The 14480-nt window shown below is 44.5% G+C and overlaps 1 protein-coding gene across 4 annotated transcripts in view; it reads right to left on the bottom strand.

Annotated features, from left to right (window-relative positions):
- CYB5R4 (cytochrome b5 reductase 4) overlaps positions 1-14480 on the bottom strand; it is a 484942-nt gene that overhangs the window by 42937 nt on the left and 427525 nt on the right. For all 4 annotated transcript variants that reach the window (XM_075340162.1, XM_075340159.1, XM_075340161.1 and 1 more), the window contains one exon: positions 9402-9566. In XM_075340162.1, the coding sequence (XP_075196277.1) occupies positions 9402-9566 (165 nt within the window). The remainder of the gene's footprint in view (positions 1-9401; positions 9567-14480) is intronic.

Below are 14480 nucleotides of genomic sequence, written 5' to 3' on the forward strand. Positions count from 1 at the left end.
CACTAGTTAGTAATCATAAGCACATCAATATTATGTTGAGAAACAAGGTTTCTCTCAAATACCTTGTGTAGCCAATATTGTCTGTGAGCAGCGCTATTGTTGTCCACTCATCCCCTTCAAATGACCCCCTGGGCTCCATGACCTCTGATGTCCGGTGATGTCACGTCAACTTCCTGTTGACCTGACATCACCATGGCCTGCTCCAGTTTTCCTGAGTGACTGGACTGTGGCCGGTGTTACACCGCTCAGCACACCCCAGCATCACAGCCCAGCATCCATCTCCCTGCTCCCTCTTTCACTGCAGAGCACCGCCAGCAAGAGCAATGCTAAGCTGTGATGAGCGGTGAAACACCACCCACAGCCCAGTCACTCAGTAAGACTGGTGCCGGCCGCGGTGATATCAGGTCAACAGAAAGTTGACGTGACATCACCGCACAAGGTATTTGAGGGAAACCTTCTTTCTCAACACAATATCGATGAAAACTAACGAGTGAACCACCTCTTTTACTATTGTATATGATCACTATTATAGAATATTATCAATTTATAATATACTAGCTGTAGTACCCGGGTGTTGCCTGGGATAGTAACTGTCTCTCTCCCAGTCTCTATCTGTGTGTCACTGTCTGTCTGTCTCTTTCCTTGTCTGTCTGTGTCTATGTCTGACTATTTCTATCTCTGTCTGTATTTGTATCAGTCTATCGGTCTCCATCTCTGTGTCTGTCTCGGTGTGTGTGCCCGTCTGTCTCTTTGCCCGTCTGTCTCTTTGCCCATCTGTCTCTTTGCAGGGCTGCCTCTTTCCAGGGCTGCCTCTTTCCCCGTCTGTCTGTCTCTTTCCCCATCTGTCTTTGTCTGTGTCTATGTCTGTCTGTCTCTCTATCCATCTCTCCACCATCATATAACCTCACGCATAAGCTTCAACTAACAGTTTATTTTGTTCCTATGGCAACCACTGACAGTTGCTATTAACCTATAGCTTCCACCTCCATTCAGTTTAATGGTGGCAGGATTTTAGAGACTAAGGGGTACTTTCCACGTTGCGACATCGCTACTGCGATCTCGTCGGGGTCAAATCAAAAGTGACACACATCCGGCGCCAGTAACGACGTCGCAACGTGTAAAGCCTAGATGCACCGATAAACGATCGCGAAAGCGTCGTAAATCGGTGATCTGTGTAGTGTCAGTTATTTCCATAATTTCGCTGCAGCGACAGGTACGATGTTGTTCCTCGTTCCTGCGGCAGCACACATCGCTGTGTTTGAAGCCGCAGGAGCGACGAACATCTTTTTACCTGCAAAGAGGAAGGAAGGAGGTGGGCGGGATGTTTACGTCCCGCTCATCTCCGTCCCTCCGCTTCTATTGGCCGCCTGCTGTGTGACGTCGCTATGACGCCGCACGACCCGCCCCCTTAATAAGGAGGCGGTTTGCCGACCAGAGTGACGTCGCAGGGCAGCTAAGTGCGTGTGAAGCTGCCGTAGCGATAATGTTCGCTACGGCAGCTATCACAAGATATCGCATCTGCGGCGGGGGCGGGGACTATCGCGCTTGGCATCGCTACAATTGGCTAGCGATGTCACAGTGTGTAAAGTACCCCTAACTGTAAAGCACGGGGTTACAATTTTCTGGCAAAACATAGTCTACGATGCTCCCTGGGTCACATGTGGCGTCTGTGCAATATTTCGTGATTGTAAATGCGACGGTGCGGATTCCTTTAGCGGACATACATACATACATACATACACACACACATACACTCAGCTTTATATATTAGATAATTACATAAATAGATTACACCCAAAGTAAAACAGCAGATTCTTATTTTTTTTATGTGAGAAATTTGTAATACTTAAATATTGTTCCTCCATTGACTTTCAAGAATAACACAATATTCTATGGCTTTACATGCTGGTTATACTTCACGATTTCTTAGAAGGCCAGAATACTGAAAATCATGTGGTGCCCAACATGTCCTATGAAACAGCCATAAGACAGTTGATTTCTTCTGCAACATTTTTCTAAAGTGATGCTTAAAACTTTGAGCCCTTCATAATTTTACATATTTCTAAATAAATGTCACATAAGCCTACAAAAAAAGCAATAGATCGTAATACTGTTATTGCTAAAGAAGCCAAAACCAAAATCTGGGTTATTTTACAACAATGGCACTACTGTAGATGGATTTTGTAGGTGACTGTCTAGCCCTGGTCATTTAACAGAAAATAGTAGAAATCGAGTTTGTCAAGCCGCGCTATTAACCAATCCAGATCGATGAAAGAATTAAGGTTTCTTTATTCTCATGCACAGGTCAACGCGTTTCAGGAGTACTTAGCTCCCTTCATCAGGACAACAGGCAAAAAACATCAAATTTTGATGTTTTTTGCCTGTTGTCCTGATGAAGGGAGCTGATTACTCCTGAAATGCGTTGACCTGTGCATGAAAATAAACATTAATTATTTCATCGATCCAAATTGGTTAATAGCGCGGCTTGGAAAACCCGATTTCTACTATTTTCTGCTATCTGCCAAACCCAGGGCTGCAGCTAATGGCTAGAGATGAGCGATGTTCGAATCGAACCGTTCGCAAATTTCAAATTCGAGTGATTTTGGGCGGTGTTCGAGTCGTTCAATGAACTCGAACGACTTGCTTCAAGTTCGGCCGTTCGAATTACCGTTCGATAACTGTTCGATCACCAAAAGCGTAGCTAGTTACTAGCTGACTTTTCACTGTAATACTGTCAGGCAATGTTACTAATGATATTATCAAAAGTAAGCGTATAGTGTGCGGGGGGGGGGGGGACGGGGTTTAGATCAGTGCTGCTGAGTGCTGAAAGAATGGCGATCACCATTTTTTTTTCCTAACCTGTGCATTGGCTGTGCATGTCACATGTCCTTGCCCTATAAGACCCAGCTATTTTCCCCATCGACGCCATTATCTCTCTGCTGCGGGTGTGTGACAGTCACCGCTCCTGCAGTTTGCGCTGTAGACTTATACAGTGCAATCTACACATCGGTTTAGGGATTAGAGACTACTTGTAATTTCAGCCCTTTTCAGGGTTACATTACAGCAGTTCATAGCCATTTTTGCTAGGCAGGTCTGTGCCAGTGCTTTGCAAAGGTTTATCACAGCGTCTGTCTATATCAGCTCAGGCAATTCCTTGGGGCATAGTTTCATTATCAGGGATAGCAAGTCAGGGTTCCTCTGCAGACAAGAAAGCTAAAGACCACCTCTGCATTGTATACCACCTCTGCATTTTTGCTACGCCATTTTAAGTGCAAAAAGTGCAGGCAGTTCCTTGGGGCATAGTTTCATTGTCTGGGATAGTAAGTGATAGTTCCTCTGCTGACAAGAAAGCTAGACCACCTCTGCATTGTACACCACCTCTCCATTTTTGCTACGCCATTTTAAATGCAAAAAGTGCAGGAAGTTTTAGGGGCATAGTTTCATTGTCTGGGATAGTAAGTAAGGGTTCCTCTGCTGACAAGAAAGCTACACCACCTCTGCATTGTACACTACGTCTCCATTTTTGCTACGCCATTTTAAGTGCAACAAACAGTGTCCAATTTGGTCACAAACAAAATGACTGGCAAAAGGCCAGATGCTGGTGGAAAGGGGAACAGGCGTGTTGAAAAGGGAAAAAAAGTTTGTGTCTGTGGGGTAGGTGGTAAAGCAACAGTAACATCTGCTGAAGAAAGGCCGTCTTCCAGCAAAAGTAAGATTTCTACTACTTTCTGTGAACAATCTAATATGATCCCTTTGTTAAGGAAACGACCATTGCTACCAAAGGTAGATGAGGCACAAAAACAGCAGAATGCATCTGAATGCTTGAATGGATCTCAAGTGCTCCATCAAGTGGCCTCTCCGCCACCTCTACTTCAACATCCTAAAGACTCCAGTCCTCTGAGTTGTCACCCTAATCGCACTTACTTTCTACCAGCTCTCAAGTCTCCACCCACCCTGCAGAGTATGGGGTAACAGAGATGGTTGAGTCTGCAGAGCTGTTCACTCACGCTATAGCCTGGGAATCAGAGGTCTGCTCCAAAGCTACAGTGAGTCCAGACAAGGAAATGATCTGAAGTGATGCTCAGAAGCTTTGAGAGTCAGATTCAGGCCCAGATGAAGAAGGTTCTGAGCATAATGTAGACCCTCATTCCTAAACTGTAACTCCTCCTGGTGGCGACAATGAGGAACATACAGTCAGGGCAGGAACAGGTTGGCTCTGAGGACGAAGGGAGTGCAAACACACAGGGTGATGATGAGGCTGTAGATCCCACTTACTGTCAACCCACAGTAAAGCACTCGATGAGGTCAGTAGAGGAGATGGAGGAGGATGCGACTGACGACGAGGTTAGCTTGCGCCTTCCTGGACACAGACGGAGTACTGGAAGCCCGTCAACAACTGCATCCTCAGCCACAACTCTGCCTCTGAGCACAAGTCGGGGTGGCTCTGCAGGTCGCATGGGCTCTAAGCCTTGCCTAGCCTGGTCCTTTTTTGACATCGCAAAGGATATCCCAACTCATGTCATCTGTAAGATTTGTCGCCAATCTCTAAGTAGAGGCCAAAACCTCAATAGTTTGACTACTTCGTCCATGAACCGTCACATGGATATGAAGCATAAGTCGCAGTGAAAAGCTCACTGTGCTACAATGCGGCCTAGCGAAGCGGGCCAATCACCGTCTGCCCCTTCAAGTTCATCTGCGCGCTCTTCATCCTCTATGACTGTGGGGACAGCAGTCACACATGCTTTTCGACGCAGACCTTCCACCTCTTTAACCGCAACAGGCAGTGTGATTGGCAGGTTGTCAGTTGTTTTGGAAGTGGAAACAGCTGCTGGTGTTGAGCTCTCTCAGACATCGAGAGCACCACCTTTGGATGAAGGCAACATTATGTCTCTGCCTGCACTTTCCTCACAGACCAGCAGTTTTCCAGGGACACCCTACTCAACGCCGTCTCAGCACAGCAGCCAGCCCTCTGTCCCTCAGATGTGGACAAGTAAAAGACCATTTCCTCCTAGCCATGACAAAGCTAAGAGATTGACTTTCACTATCTGCAAGCTGTTGGCTACAGAAATACTGCCTTTCCGTGTGGTGGACACAGAGGATTTTCGAGACCTTATGTCCGTCGCAGTGCCCCAGTACCAGATGCCCAGTCGCCCACTACTTCTCCAAGAAAGGTGTGCCTGCAATACACCAGCATGTTGCACACAACATCCTTCCTTGAGAAACTCTGTCTGTGACAGGGTGGATTTCACCACAGATACTTGGACCAGTAAGCATGGACAGGGGCATTACATGTCGCTGACTGGGCACTGGGTAACTATGGTGAGAGATGGAGAAAGGTCTGCTGTACAAGTCTTGCCGTCCACACGAGTTGTGAGTCAATCCTCTGTATGTAGAAGTTCCTCAACTGCTTCTGCCTCTTCCACCTCATCTGGGTCCTCTACCTCCGCCCAAAGCCTGTCTGGTCAGGCCACCTGTGTTGTAACTGCACACAAGGAATCCCGCACACCTCCTTACTATGCTGGCAGCAGAGCTGAACGGCATCAGGCGGTCTTAACGTTGAAATATCTGGGAAATGTGAGTCACACAGCTGAGGAGTTGTGGTCAGCTCTGGAGACTGAGTTTCAGCAATGGTTGTCTCCACTCAACCTGCAGCCAGGGAAGGCTTTGTGCGATAAATGCTGCAAACCTGGGTGCGGCCCTTCGCTGGGGCAAGGTGACACACGTGCCTTGTATGGCTCACGTGTTGAACCTTGTTGTCTAGCAATTTTTAACCCACTATCCCGGCCTAGATGGGCTTCTGCACAGGGCACGGTCACTATGTGCTCACTTCCAGCGTTCACATGCTGCAGCTGAACGACTTGCATTGCTCCAGAAATCTTTCAGCCTGCCGGTTCACCGCCTGAAATGCGATGTGTCGACACGCTGGAATTCGATTCTCCACATGTTGCAGCGACTGTGGCAGCACTGCCGAGCCCTGGTGCAATACGTTATGACGTATAGCCTGGGCCAACGAGATCCAGAGGTGGGGCAGATCACGCTGCTGGAGTGGTCTCAGATCAAAGACCTATGCACCCTTCTGCACAGTTTCAACATGGCGATGAAGATGTTTGGCGCTGACAATGCCATTATCAGCATGACAATTCCAGTCATTTACATGCTGGAGCACACACTAAACACTATTCGGAGTCAGGTGGTGGGACAAGAGGAAGGGGAGGAAGTACAGGGAGGATTCATATGCACAAGGGATACCAAGATCTACAAGGTCCAGACGGTTAGCATCACCAAGGCGGCAGGCATGGGACGGTGGGGGAGAGGGATTAACAAGAGCGCATGGTAGCAGCCAAACTGTTGAGGAAGGTGCAGGAGCCCAGGAAGAAATGGAGGACGAATTGGCGATGGGCATGGAAGACTCAGCAGATGAGGGAGACCTTGATCACATTTCGGTTGTTTGAGGTTGGGGGGAGAGGTCAGAGGAAGGAAGCATGGTTATCACCTCGCCGACACAAACACAGCAAGGACTTGGTCCGCATGGATGCGCAAGACACATGAGCATCTTCTTGCTGCACTACCTACAACATGACCCTCGGATTGTCTGAATTAGAAGTAATGCTGACGACTGGGTTGCCACACTCTTAGATCCCTGGTACAAGTCAAAATTTGGCAAAATAATTCCAGCCATGGAAAGGGACGCACGTATGCAGGAGTATCAGCAGAAGCTGTTATGCAATCTTAGCTCGGATTTTCCACTAAACACCAGTGGTGCACAGAGTGAATCTCACAGTTCTAACTTGCCAACCATGGGACTGTCAAGTCATCATCAGTCAAACCGTACCAGCAACACCGTATCTGGTGGTAACAGCAATTTTATGGAATCGTTTCATGAATTTTTTAGACCATCCTTTGCAAGGCCACAAGACACAAGAAGTCGGACACATAGTCAACGCCTGGAGAGGATGATACAGGAGTATCTCCAAGTGAATATCGATGCCATGACTCTGCTACTGGAGCCTTGCTTATTTTGGGCTTCCAATCTGGAAAAATGGCCTGAGCTCGCCACTTAAGCCTTGGAGATCTTATCGTGTCCCGCAGCCAGCGTTCTCTCGGAACGTGTCTTTAGTGCTGCTGGGTGTGTGCTGACAGATAAGCGCACGCGTCTGTCCAGTGACAATGTGGACAGACTAACGTTCATCAAGATGAACAAGTCATGGATCCGCAAGGACTTTTCTACCCCTGTGTCATCCTGGGGAGACTAAAGGCTTGTAGATTTTTGAATGTGCTTCATGCAAATCATCATGTTAAGTTTGCAACTGGGGGACAATTGATGCCACTTAAGTGGTGTCAGTGGCCCAATTTTTGGAAAAAATGGAGACTCTTGTTGGAGTCCACTTGCTGTGTTTTACATGATTTTAGAAGGGCATGACATGCCTATATCTGTGTCTTCTCCTCCTTTCACTCGTCCAGCTCTTTTGTTTCAGCATGAGTATATGTACTTGTCACTTTTCCATGTGTTTGTGGTGTCTTGGGAGTTTTCGTCACCTTAGAAGGTGTTTTCTATGTGTTTGTATGTGTTTGTGTTTGCCTGCCATTGTTTTCAATGGGGTTCAAAGGTGTTCGTCGAACATTCGCCGAACACACGCGCCGTTCGACGAACCGAGGGGGGTGGCTCATCTCTACTAATGACCTGAACTGTACATGCGTTTATAGGATTTGTGGCACAAATTCTATAGGTGAGTTTGATTTTATTTATTACTCTTTCCCTATTGGGGTAAGGGCGGCTTTGCACGTTGCGACATCGCAAGCCGATGCTGCGATGTCGCACGCGATAGTCCCCGCCCCCGTCGCAGGTACGATATCGTGTGATAGCTGGCGTAGCGAACATGATCGCTACGCCAGCTTCACATGCACTCACCTGCCCTGCGACTGTCGCTCTGGCCGGCGACCCGCCTCTTTCCTAAGGGGGCGGGTCGTGCGGCATCATAGCGACGTCACACGGCAGGCGGCCAATAGCGGCGGAGGGGCGGAGATGAGCAGGATGTAAACATCCTACCCACCTGCTTCCTTCCGCATATTTTACGGAAGCCGCGGTGACGCCGGTAGGAGATGTTCCTCGCTCCTGCGACTTCACACACAGCGATGTGTGCTGCTGCAGGAACGAGGAACAACATCGGACCGTCGCGTCAGTGTAATTATGGATTACGCCGACGCTGCACCGATGATACGATTACGATGATTTTGCGCTCGTTAATCATATTATCTAGGCTTTACACACTATGATGTCGCATGCGATGCCGGATGTGCGTCACTTTCAATTTGACCCCACCGACATCGCACCTGCGATGTCGTAGTGTGCAAAGCCCGCCTAAGACCCTATTTGCGCTTTTGTCCACAGCTTTTTATATATACTAGCCCTGGTCATTGGTACATATGGAGTGTGACTACAAAATAACTACCATCTTCCTCTCCGGTTCCTACTAAATGTGTGATATAAAACTCAACAATAGTAGCGGGTAGTGTTTGATAGTACAACAGTATAGCAGAAGTGGGAATAGACAATACAGTGGAACCTCAGTTTACGAGTAACTTGGTGAGCGAGTATTTCGTTATATGAGCAAAGCTTGCTGTAAAATTGTAACTCGGTTTACAAGCAATGCTTTGCTGTACGAGCAAATACTCACTGCACAAACTTCCGGTTCCGTACTTTCATCGCCCTGTGACCCACTCTTGCAGTCCGCACAAAGATGCACAAACACACACTAAAACACACGCACACACATATTATGCTCACCTTACCTTCCATTCCCACGCTGGCCTCCTGGTTCTTGTAGTCTGCAGGTGCAGTATGTGTATTCGGTAAGCATCGCAACGATAGAGGAACTTCCGCTGTCAGCGCTTCTCAAAGGCAGCGTGCTGACTAATCAGAGGCAAGCGGCTCATGCCTTTTACGTCAGCGCGCTGGCCAATCAGAGGCAAGCGGTGCCTGCTTAGGACACCTGCTGCTGATGCGCTGACTGGGGAAGCTCCTGCACCGGTCGCGATGGTTACTGGATACACATACCTGTGGACTACAAGAACCAGGAGGCCGGCGAGGGAACGGAAGGTAAGGTGAGCATAATATGTGTGTGTGTGAGCGTCTTTGTGTGTGTTTGTGCATGTGTGGAATGGCACAATAGGGGACCAGGATGAAACATTGCACAAGTTGTGGAACGAACTATGGGAAATTTTGCTTTGCTAGACGAATAACTTAGTTTACAAGCACACTCCCAGAACGGATTGTTCTTGTAAACCAAGGTTCCACTGTGGATGTAATATAGGCTTGATGTCAACATTTTTGCTGCCATAGTAAGTTTCCTGTGCTGGTCATATTAATAGCATAATTTAAAAAGACCAATTTGTCAAAGTACCTCAATCCTTGATCAACAAAAGCAGTTGGACCGCAGACACAAATCAATACAGACGAATTTTCTTTGCTTCTGGTTAAAACCTCTGAAAGAAGGGAAGACGATATTTTGCCTTTATGTCCATCCCATGATTGACTAGGTTCAGAAAGGATATGCTGAGCTTCAAACCTGAAAAATACATTTAAATTATACATATTATACTGGATAAGTAAAAAAGAACTATACCTAGACATATTACATAGAGGAATAGTGAAGTGTTAAGAGTAATATTAGGATGGGGTCATAAGACATTGAGGTATACAGAACCCTTCAGCATTAATAAGCCATGCACTGTGCTCCATTGGCTTAGTTGGTAGAGTCTCCATATAGGCAGAAGCATCCTGTTTGTATAAAATGAGTAGAGTTGTAACATGTATTATGTGTTGCTAACCATTATCAAGTCTGACAACAAAAAAAACAGTGGACATGTTTTTGAAATACTTGTGGACTACATTAAATTAATGCACCATAAGGGGCTTTGTACTATAGTATATATAATATGTGGAAGGTGCTGAAACACCATCCTGAGACTCCACTGATCACACAAAAGACTTGTCAACAGTGGGCTGCTTACCATCTTAGGCTAGGTTCACATTTCCGTTGTTTTGCATCAGTCACATGTGTTGCTTGACGCATGTGACTGATGCGTTGTACAACGGGTGACAAGTATTGGATGAAAAAGCGGATTCCGTCCGGTGGCCGGCTATTATGAACGATCAGCTGATCTCCCGGCCGCCGGCTAATGAGAGCGATCAGCTGATCTCCCGGCGGCTGGCTAATCATTAGCCGGTTCCCGGGAGATCAGCTGATCGTTCTCAAAAGCCGGCGGCCGGGAGATCAGCTGATCGTTCACAATAGCCGGCAGCCTGGAATTGTCATGTTGAAAAGTGGCTCTTGGTACACCTTGGGGAAATGACATACCACAGATTCCAGCTATCACAGCAACCACAGAAAAGCAAAACTCATTGCTGAAGAGGATAGACCTCAATTTCAGTCTTCATTGCCATCTTACTTTGAACCATGGTAGCCTTTGAGAGCAGTGGCTTGAGATAAAATGGACCCCTGCAGCTAGACGTCTGGCTCATAGCCAAATTTTATGCAAATGACTTCTGATAGTTTAAGTAGATTATATGATGTCCAATTTCATTTGCAGCACAAAATTGATCAATCATGGAAACAGTGGTACAGGCATATTTCCAAAGTTTCCCAGGAGCTGCTCTACAACAGAAGAACGTCAGCCGTGTATTGTTATTGTTATTGTGAGCAGCCGGTAAGTCTAAATGTGCTACTATGGCCAGCGTCTCTGGATTTTTCTCCCATCGAGCACATTTGGAACCTCTTTGGTCAGAAATTCCCAAAGAATGGATCTTGATGATTTGTGTGTCCAAGAGCATTCAATATTCAAAAATATGTTTCTGTTTTTTAGATCATTTGCCTATCAGTAACATGTATATCGATGCGGTAATTTTCACAATTCCATGACTTTTCTTTCTTGATGCTGTCATTTCAATGTTGAGGAGTGTAAAGTGGTTCAGCTAATAGTCACTTTATACTATAGACATTCTTTTCTATAATGCACTGTTTTTTTCCATTTTATGAATACACAGGATGGATTTTTTCTTATTTTTTATGTAATAACTGCTTTGTCAAAAGCCGGGAATATGGAAATACATATAGTTAATGTATAATATATATATATATATATATATATATATATATATATATATATATATATATATATAATATACTTATTTAATCTATTGCAATCACTCCTGTGGACTTTGATAGCCTGCTCTGTACAAATGTGCTGCAAAGGTGGTTTTCAATCAAAGTGCAGGGAATTGATCACCATGCGCCCACTAAACATTGACTGTAATCACTACCTGCACTGCCCTGATGACTGAAGCAGGGAGAATAAAAGTTCATTTTTGTCCTGTAGCCGCTGTATAAGTTAGCTCACTAAACAGGATTTAAGTGTGATTTACCTGCAGATTAAGAACATATTTGCAAGTAAATAGCATTTCTACCTGTGGTTGCCCTTTTTACAGTGTTCATCAGATGATTTTACTAAATATCATATATTAGAACAAATGCCCATAACAGTCTGTAATTACAGTGTAATGAACCCAACTTCTAACTAAAGTTGGGTCCGAACATTCGAGTTGTGGGCTGCCGCCATCAAGAGTGGAATCCCAAAATCATTCATGGACTCTTTACTGTCGAAGCAGGACAGCTTGGATTTTTAACTATTACAGCACTGTTGCTTTATCTATCGGTAACAGTTGTAGTGATACGAGAACCAGAACCAGTCATTGCAGTGTTGTGGTGTCAATTATAAATCGTTGTGGTCCAGCTTTGCCCTATAATAATTACATGGCATTGAGGGGGATAAAGCAAAAGCAGGATGAAGGCAGCACTCTATTGATCAATAGATATAAACTCCATAACGAATTAAAGAGTAACTCTGAGGTCCACAGCTTATTATACACACTTCATACAGCGAGCATCCAATCGGCATCATCAAGAGTACAACATTAGAAAACTAAAAATGTGAATTTCAGTACATCACTAATAACTGTATTAAACGGTTTTGTGAAAAATCTGCTTTGCTGGTAAGTCATTTAAATATTCAAAAAAATGTGTATAATGCAGAAAAAAAATAATAAAATTGATGTCTCTAGAAACAGCCGTAATGCATATTCATAAAAGAGCTCCAGATCACACAGTACAAATTATAGAACAAAGAAAAGGAAAAGTATAAAAGAACATTTGCTTTGCAGCAATCTTTAGCAAATATGGCCACATATTACTGAGTATATAAAATAGCCATGGCATTGATGCCCAGAAGTAGTCATCTCTATAATGAGATACTTAAAGAAATAAATTCTATAGGACTCAAAAAGATTAAATGATAAAGAGAAATAATACCACATGAAGGAAGAATGCTAAAGCCTGACGAGGCACAGTCTGGTCACATAGTGCATATCATGTAAATTACACAGTACAGCAGGTCTAATCTATGAGGTTTAATGGGATTTTTTCCCCTCAGTTATACCATTTAAATGTCAGATCAGAATATATTGGCTTCCATAATTGTAAAGACAAAAATCATTTCATTTATCTCTGTTCCCCACCACATCACCAGACCAGTCCACTTACACATGACCTGGACATTTTTCTACATTGAAGACTATAATGAAAATGCACTGGATTGTGTTTCCCACACCTTATTTTGTGCATGGTGGCTAATAACTACTGTAGAAAAGGAACCCTTATACCATATAAAAATAGAAAAGCATAATATAGCAGGAATCCATTCAAAGAGCACAATGTGAACTATCCAAAAATTAAAGCATCTCAAAGACGTACTTCACTCATTGGGTCTACACTGATGATGCTAGTTAGTGTATTTTATGTGACTAGAATTGGATAACAGGGTGAGGTCATATGCTCATAAGTGAAAATGTTCCAACAGTTGCTGTTATTTACATTCAATAAATACTCATTACATTTTGTTGTTTTTCGAGCCTTGAAATTGGGGCAGTGCTTACTAGAATCATTGTTAGATGAGAAATGGGCTCCATCTGAAGCCATCGTCCTGTCCCCATGACATAATTAAGCAGTGATTATGGATGCTATGGCTTATCAATGGCTACTGGGTCTCCCAGTTATGGATCCTATTAGGGCCTACCAGCAGCAGGGTCTAATAGGCTTTCTGTTAGTGTAACACACTGTAATACAGTTGCAATGAAATAGTTAAAGCACCACTCAAGCATGATTTTTTTCAGTGCTGGAGTGGTGTGTTAAACCCAAGTCCCCTGCTCTCTGTGTTATACTCACCCTTTGACATTTTCATTCTTTTTCGGCGCCGCTCCAGTCCCACAACGCCATCTTGTGCTCGTAACTTCTGACTGGCTGTAAGTCAGAAGTTATGTCATAAGAGTGCAATGCAACTCTAAGAGAGCCAGAGTGAGGCCAGAGCATGGCTCCCATAGATTTGTATTGATTTGTGACCTTCTGCGCGATCTATGGAACACTGGAGCTGCTGGCAGGTCACAAAGTGCCTGAGACTGATGGGAGCGACACTGGAAAAAGATAACGATGGCGGCAGGTGAATATAAGATGGGAGAGGGGACTTAGATTTAAAATACCACTCCAACGGTAAATAAAAATAACCGCTGGAGAGGTGCTTTAAAGAGGACGTCTCATCCAAATTATTAGTCACCAAACTGTTAGAATTATGTATGTAATTATGAATAAAGGTATGAAAATACTTACTGACCTGCACTTTTTTTTTTACCACCAGTGCCACTCTGATCCCACATGACTGCCTCTCTCTTTTGCCGGTTTAGGCTGTGTGCTCATGTTGCATTTTTATTGTGTTTTTTTATGAGTTTTTGGGTGCAGATTTGTCACAAAACCTGAAGGAAATCTTGATGCCAGCAAAGTTAATGAAAATCCGTAAGTGTCATGCACTTGTTGCTTATCTGTGACTTACAGATTTAGCGCAGGAAATAATCTGCAGCATGTCAATTCTTCCAGCATTTCTGCAGCACTTTTTTACACCCTTTGACTTCAATGAAGTCAGTAAAAAACTCTGCTTGCTTTTTTTTGCATGTATTTTTAGATAGCAGTGAGTACTAGAGAGATAGAACATAAAAAACTTATTTGGCCTCAGAGTCAATGTGAGTGTTAAATGCCCCTTGGGCTTCCCAGGGGCACATTCACATTTTAACTATGCTTCTGCATTCATTTCAGGTGTATTAAACATATTATTATGGTTACCTGTAGAGATGAGCAAACCTGAGGTTCGGTTTTTGAACCAAACACAGTAACTAAGAGGAACACATGGTCAGGTAATTAAATACAAATATACATGGCACGTGCCGACATGAAACCTTTGGGGAAGGCTGACGTGATGTTTGCTCATTGCCTAGGTTGTGTACAACATGACATCCGTTCCTTTTGGTCCATTACAATACAGATGCACTCCTCACATGCGCTGTCTGACCACCTCTGGTGACACGATTTGTTGCTCGCTGC

The sequence above is a fragment of the Anomaloglossus baeobatrachus genome, chromosome 3, assembly GCF_048569485.1.
Source record: "Anomaloglossus baeobatrachus isolate aAnoBae1 chromosome 3, aAnoBae1.hap1, whole genome shotgun sequence".
Lineage (NCBI taxonomy): Eukaryota > Metazoa > Chordata > Amphibia > Anura > Aromobatidae > Anomaloglossus > Anomaloglossus baeobatrachus.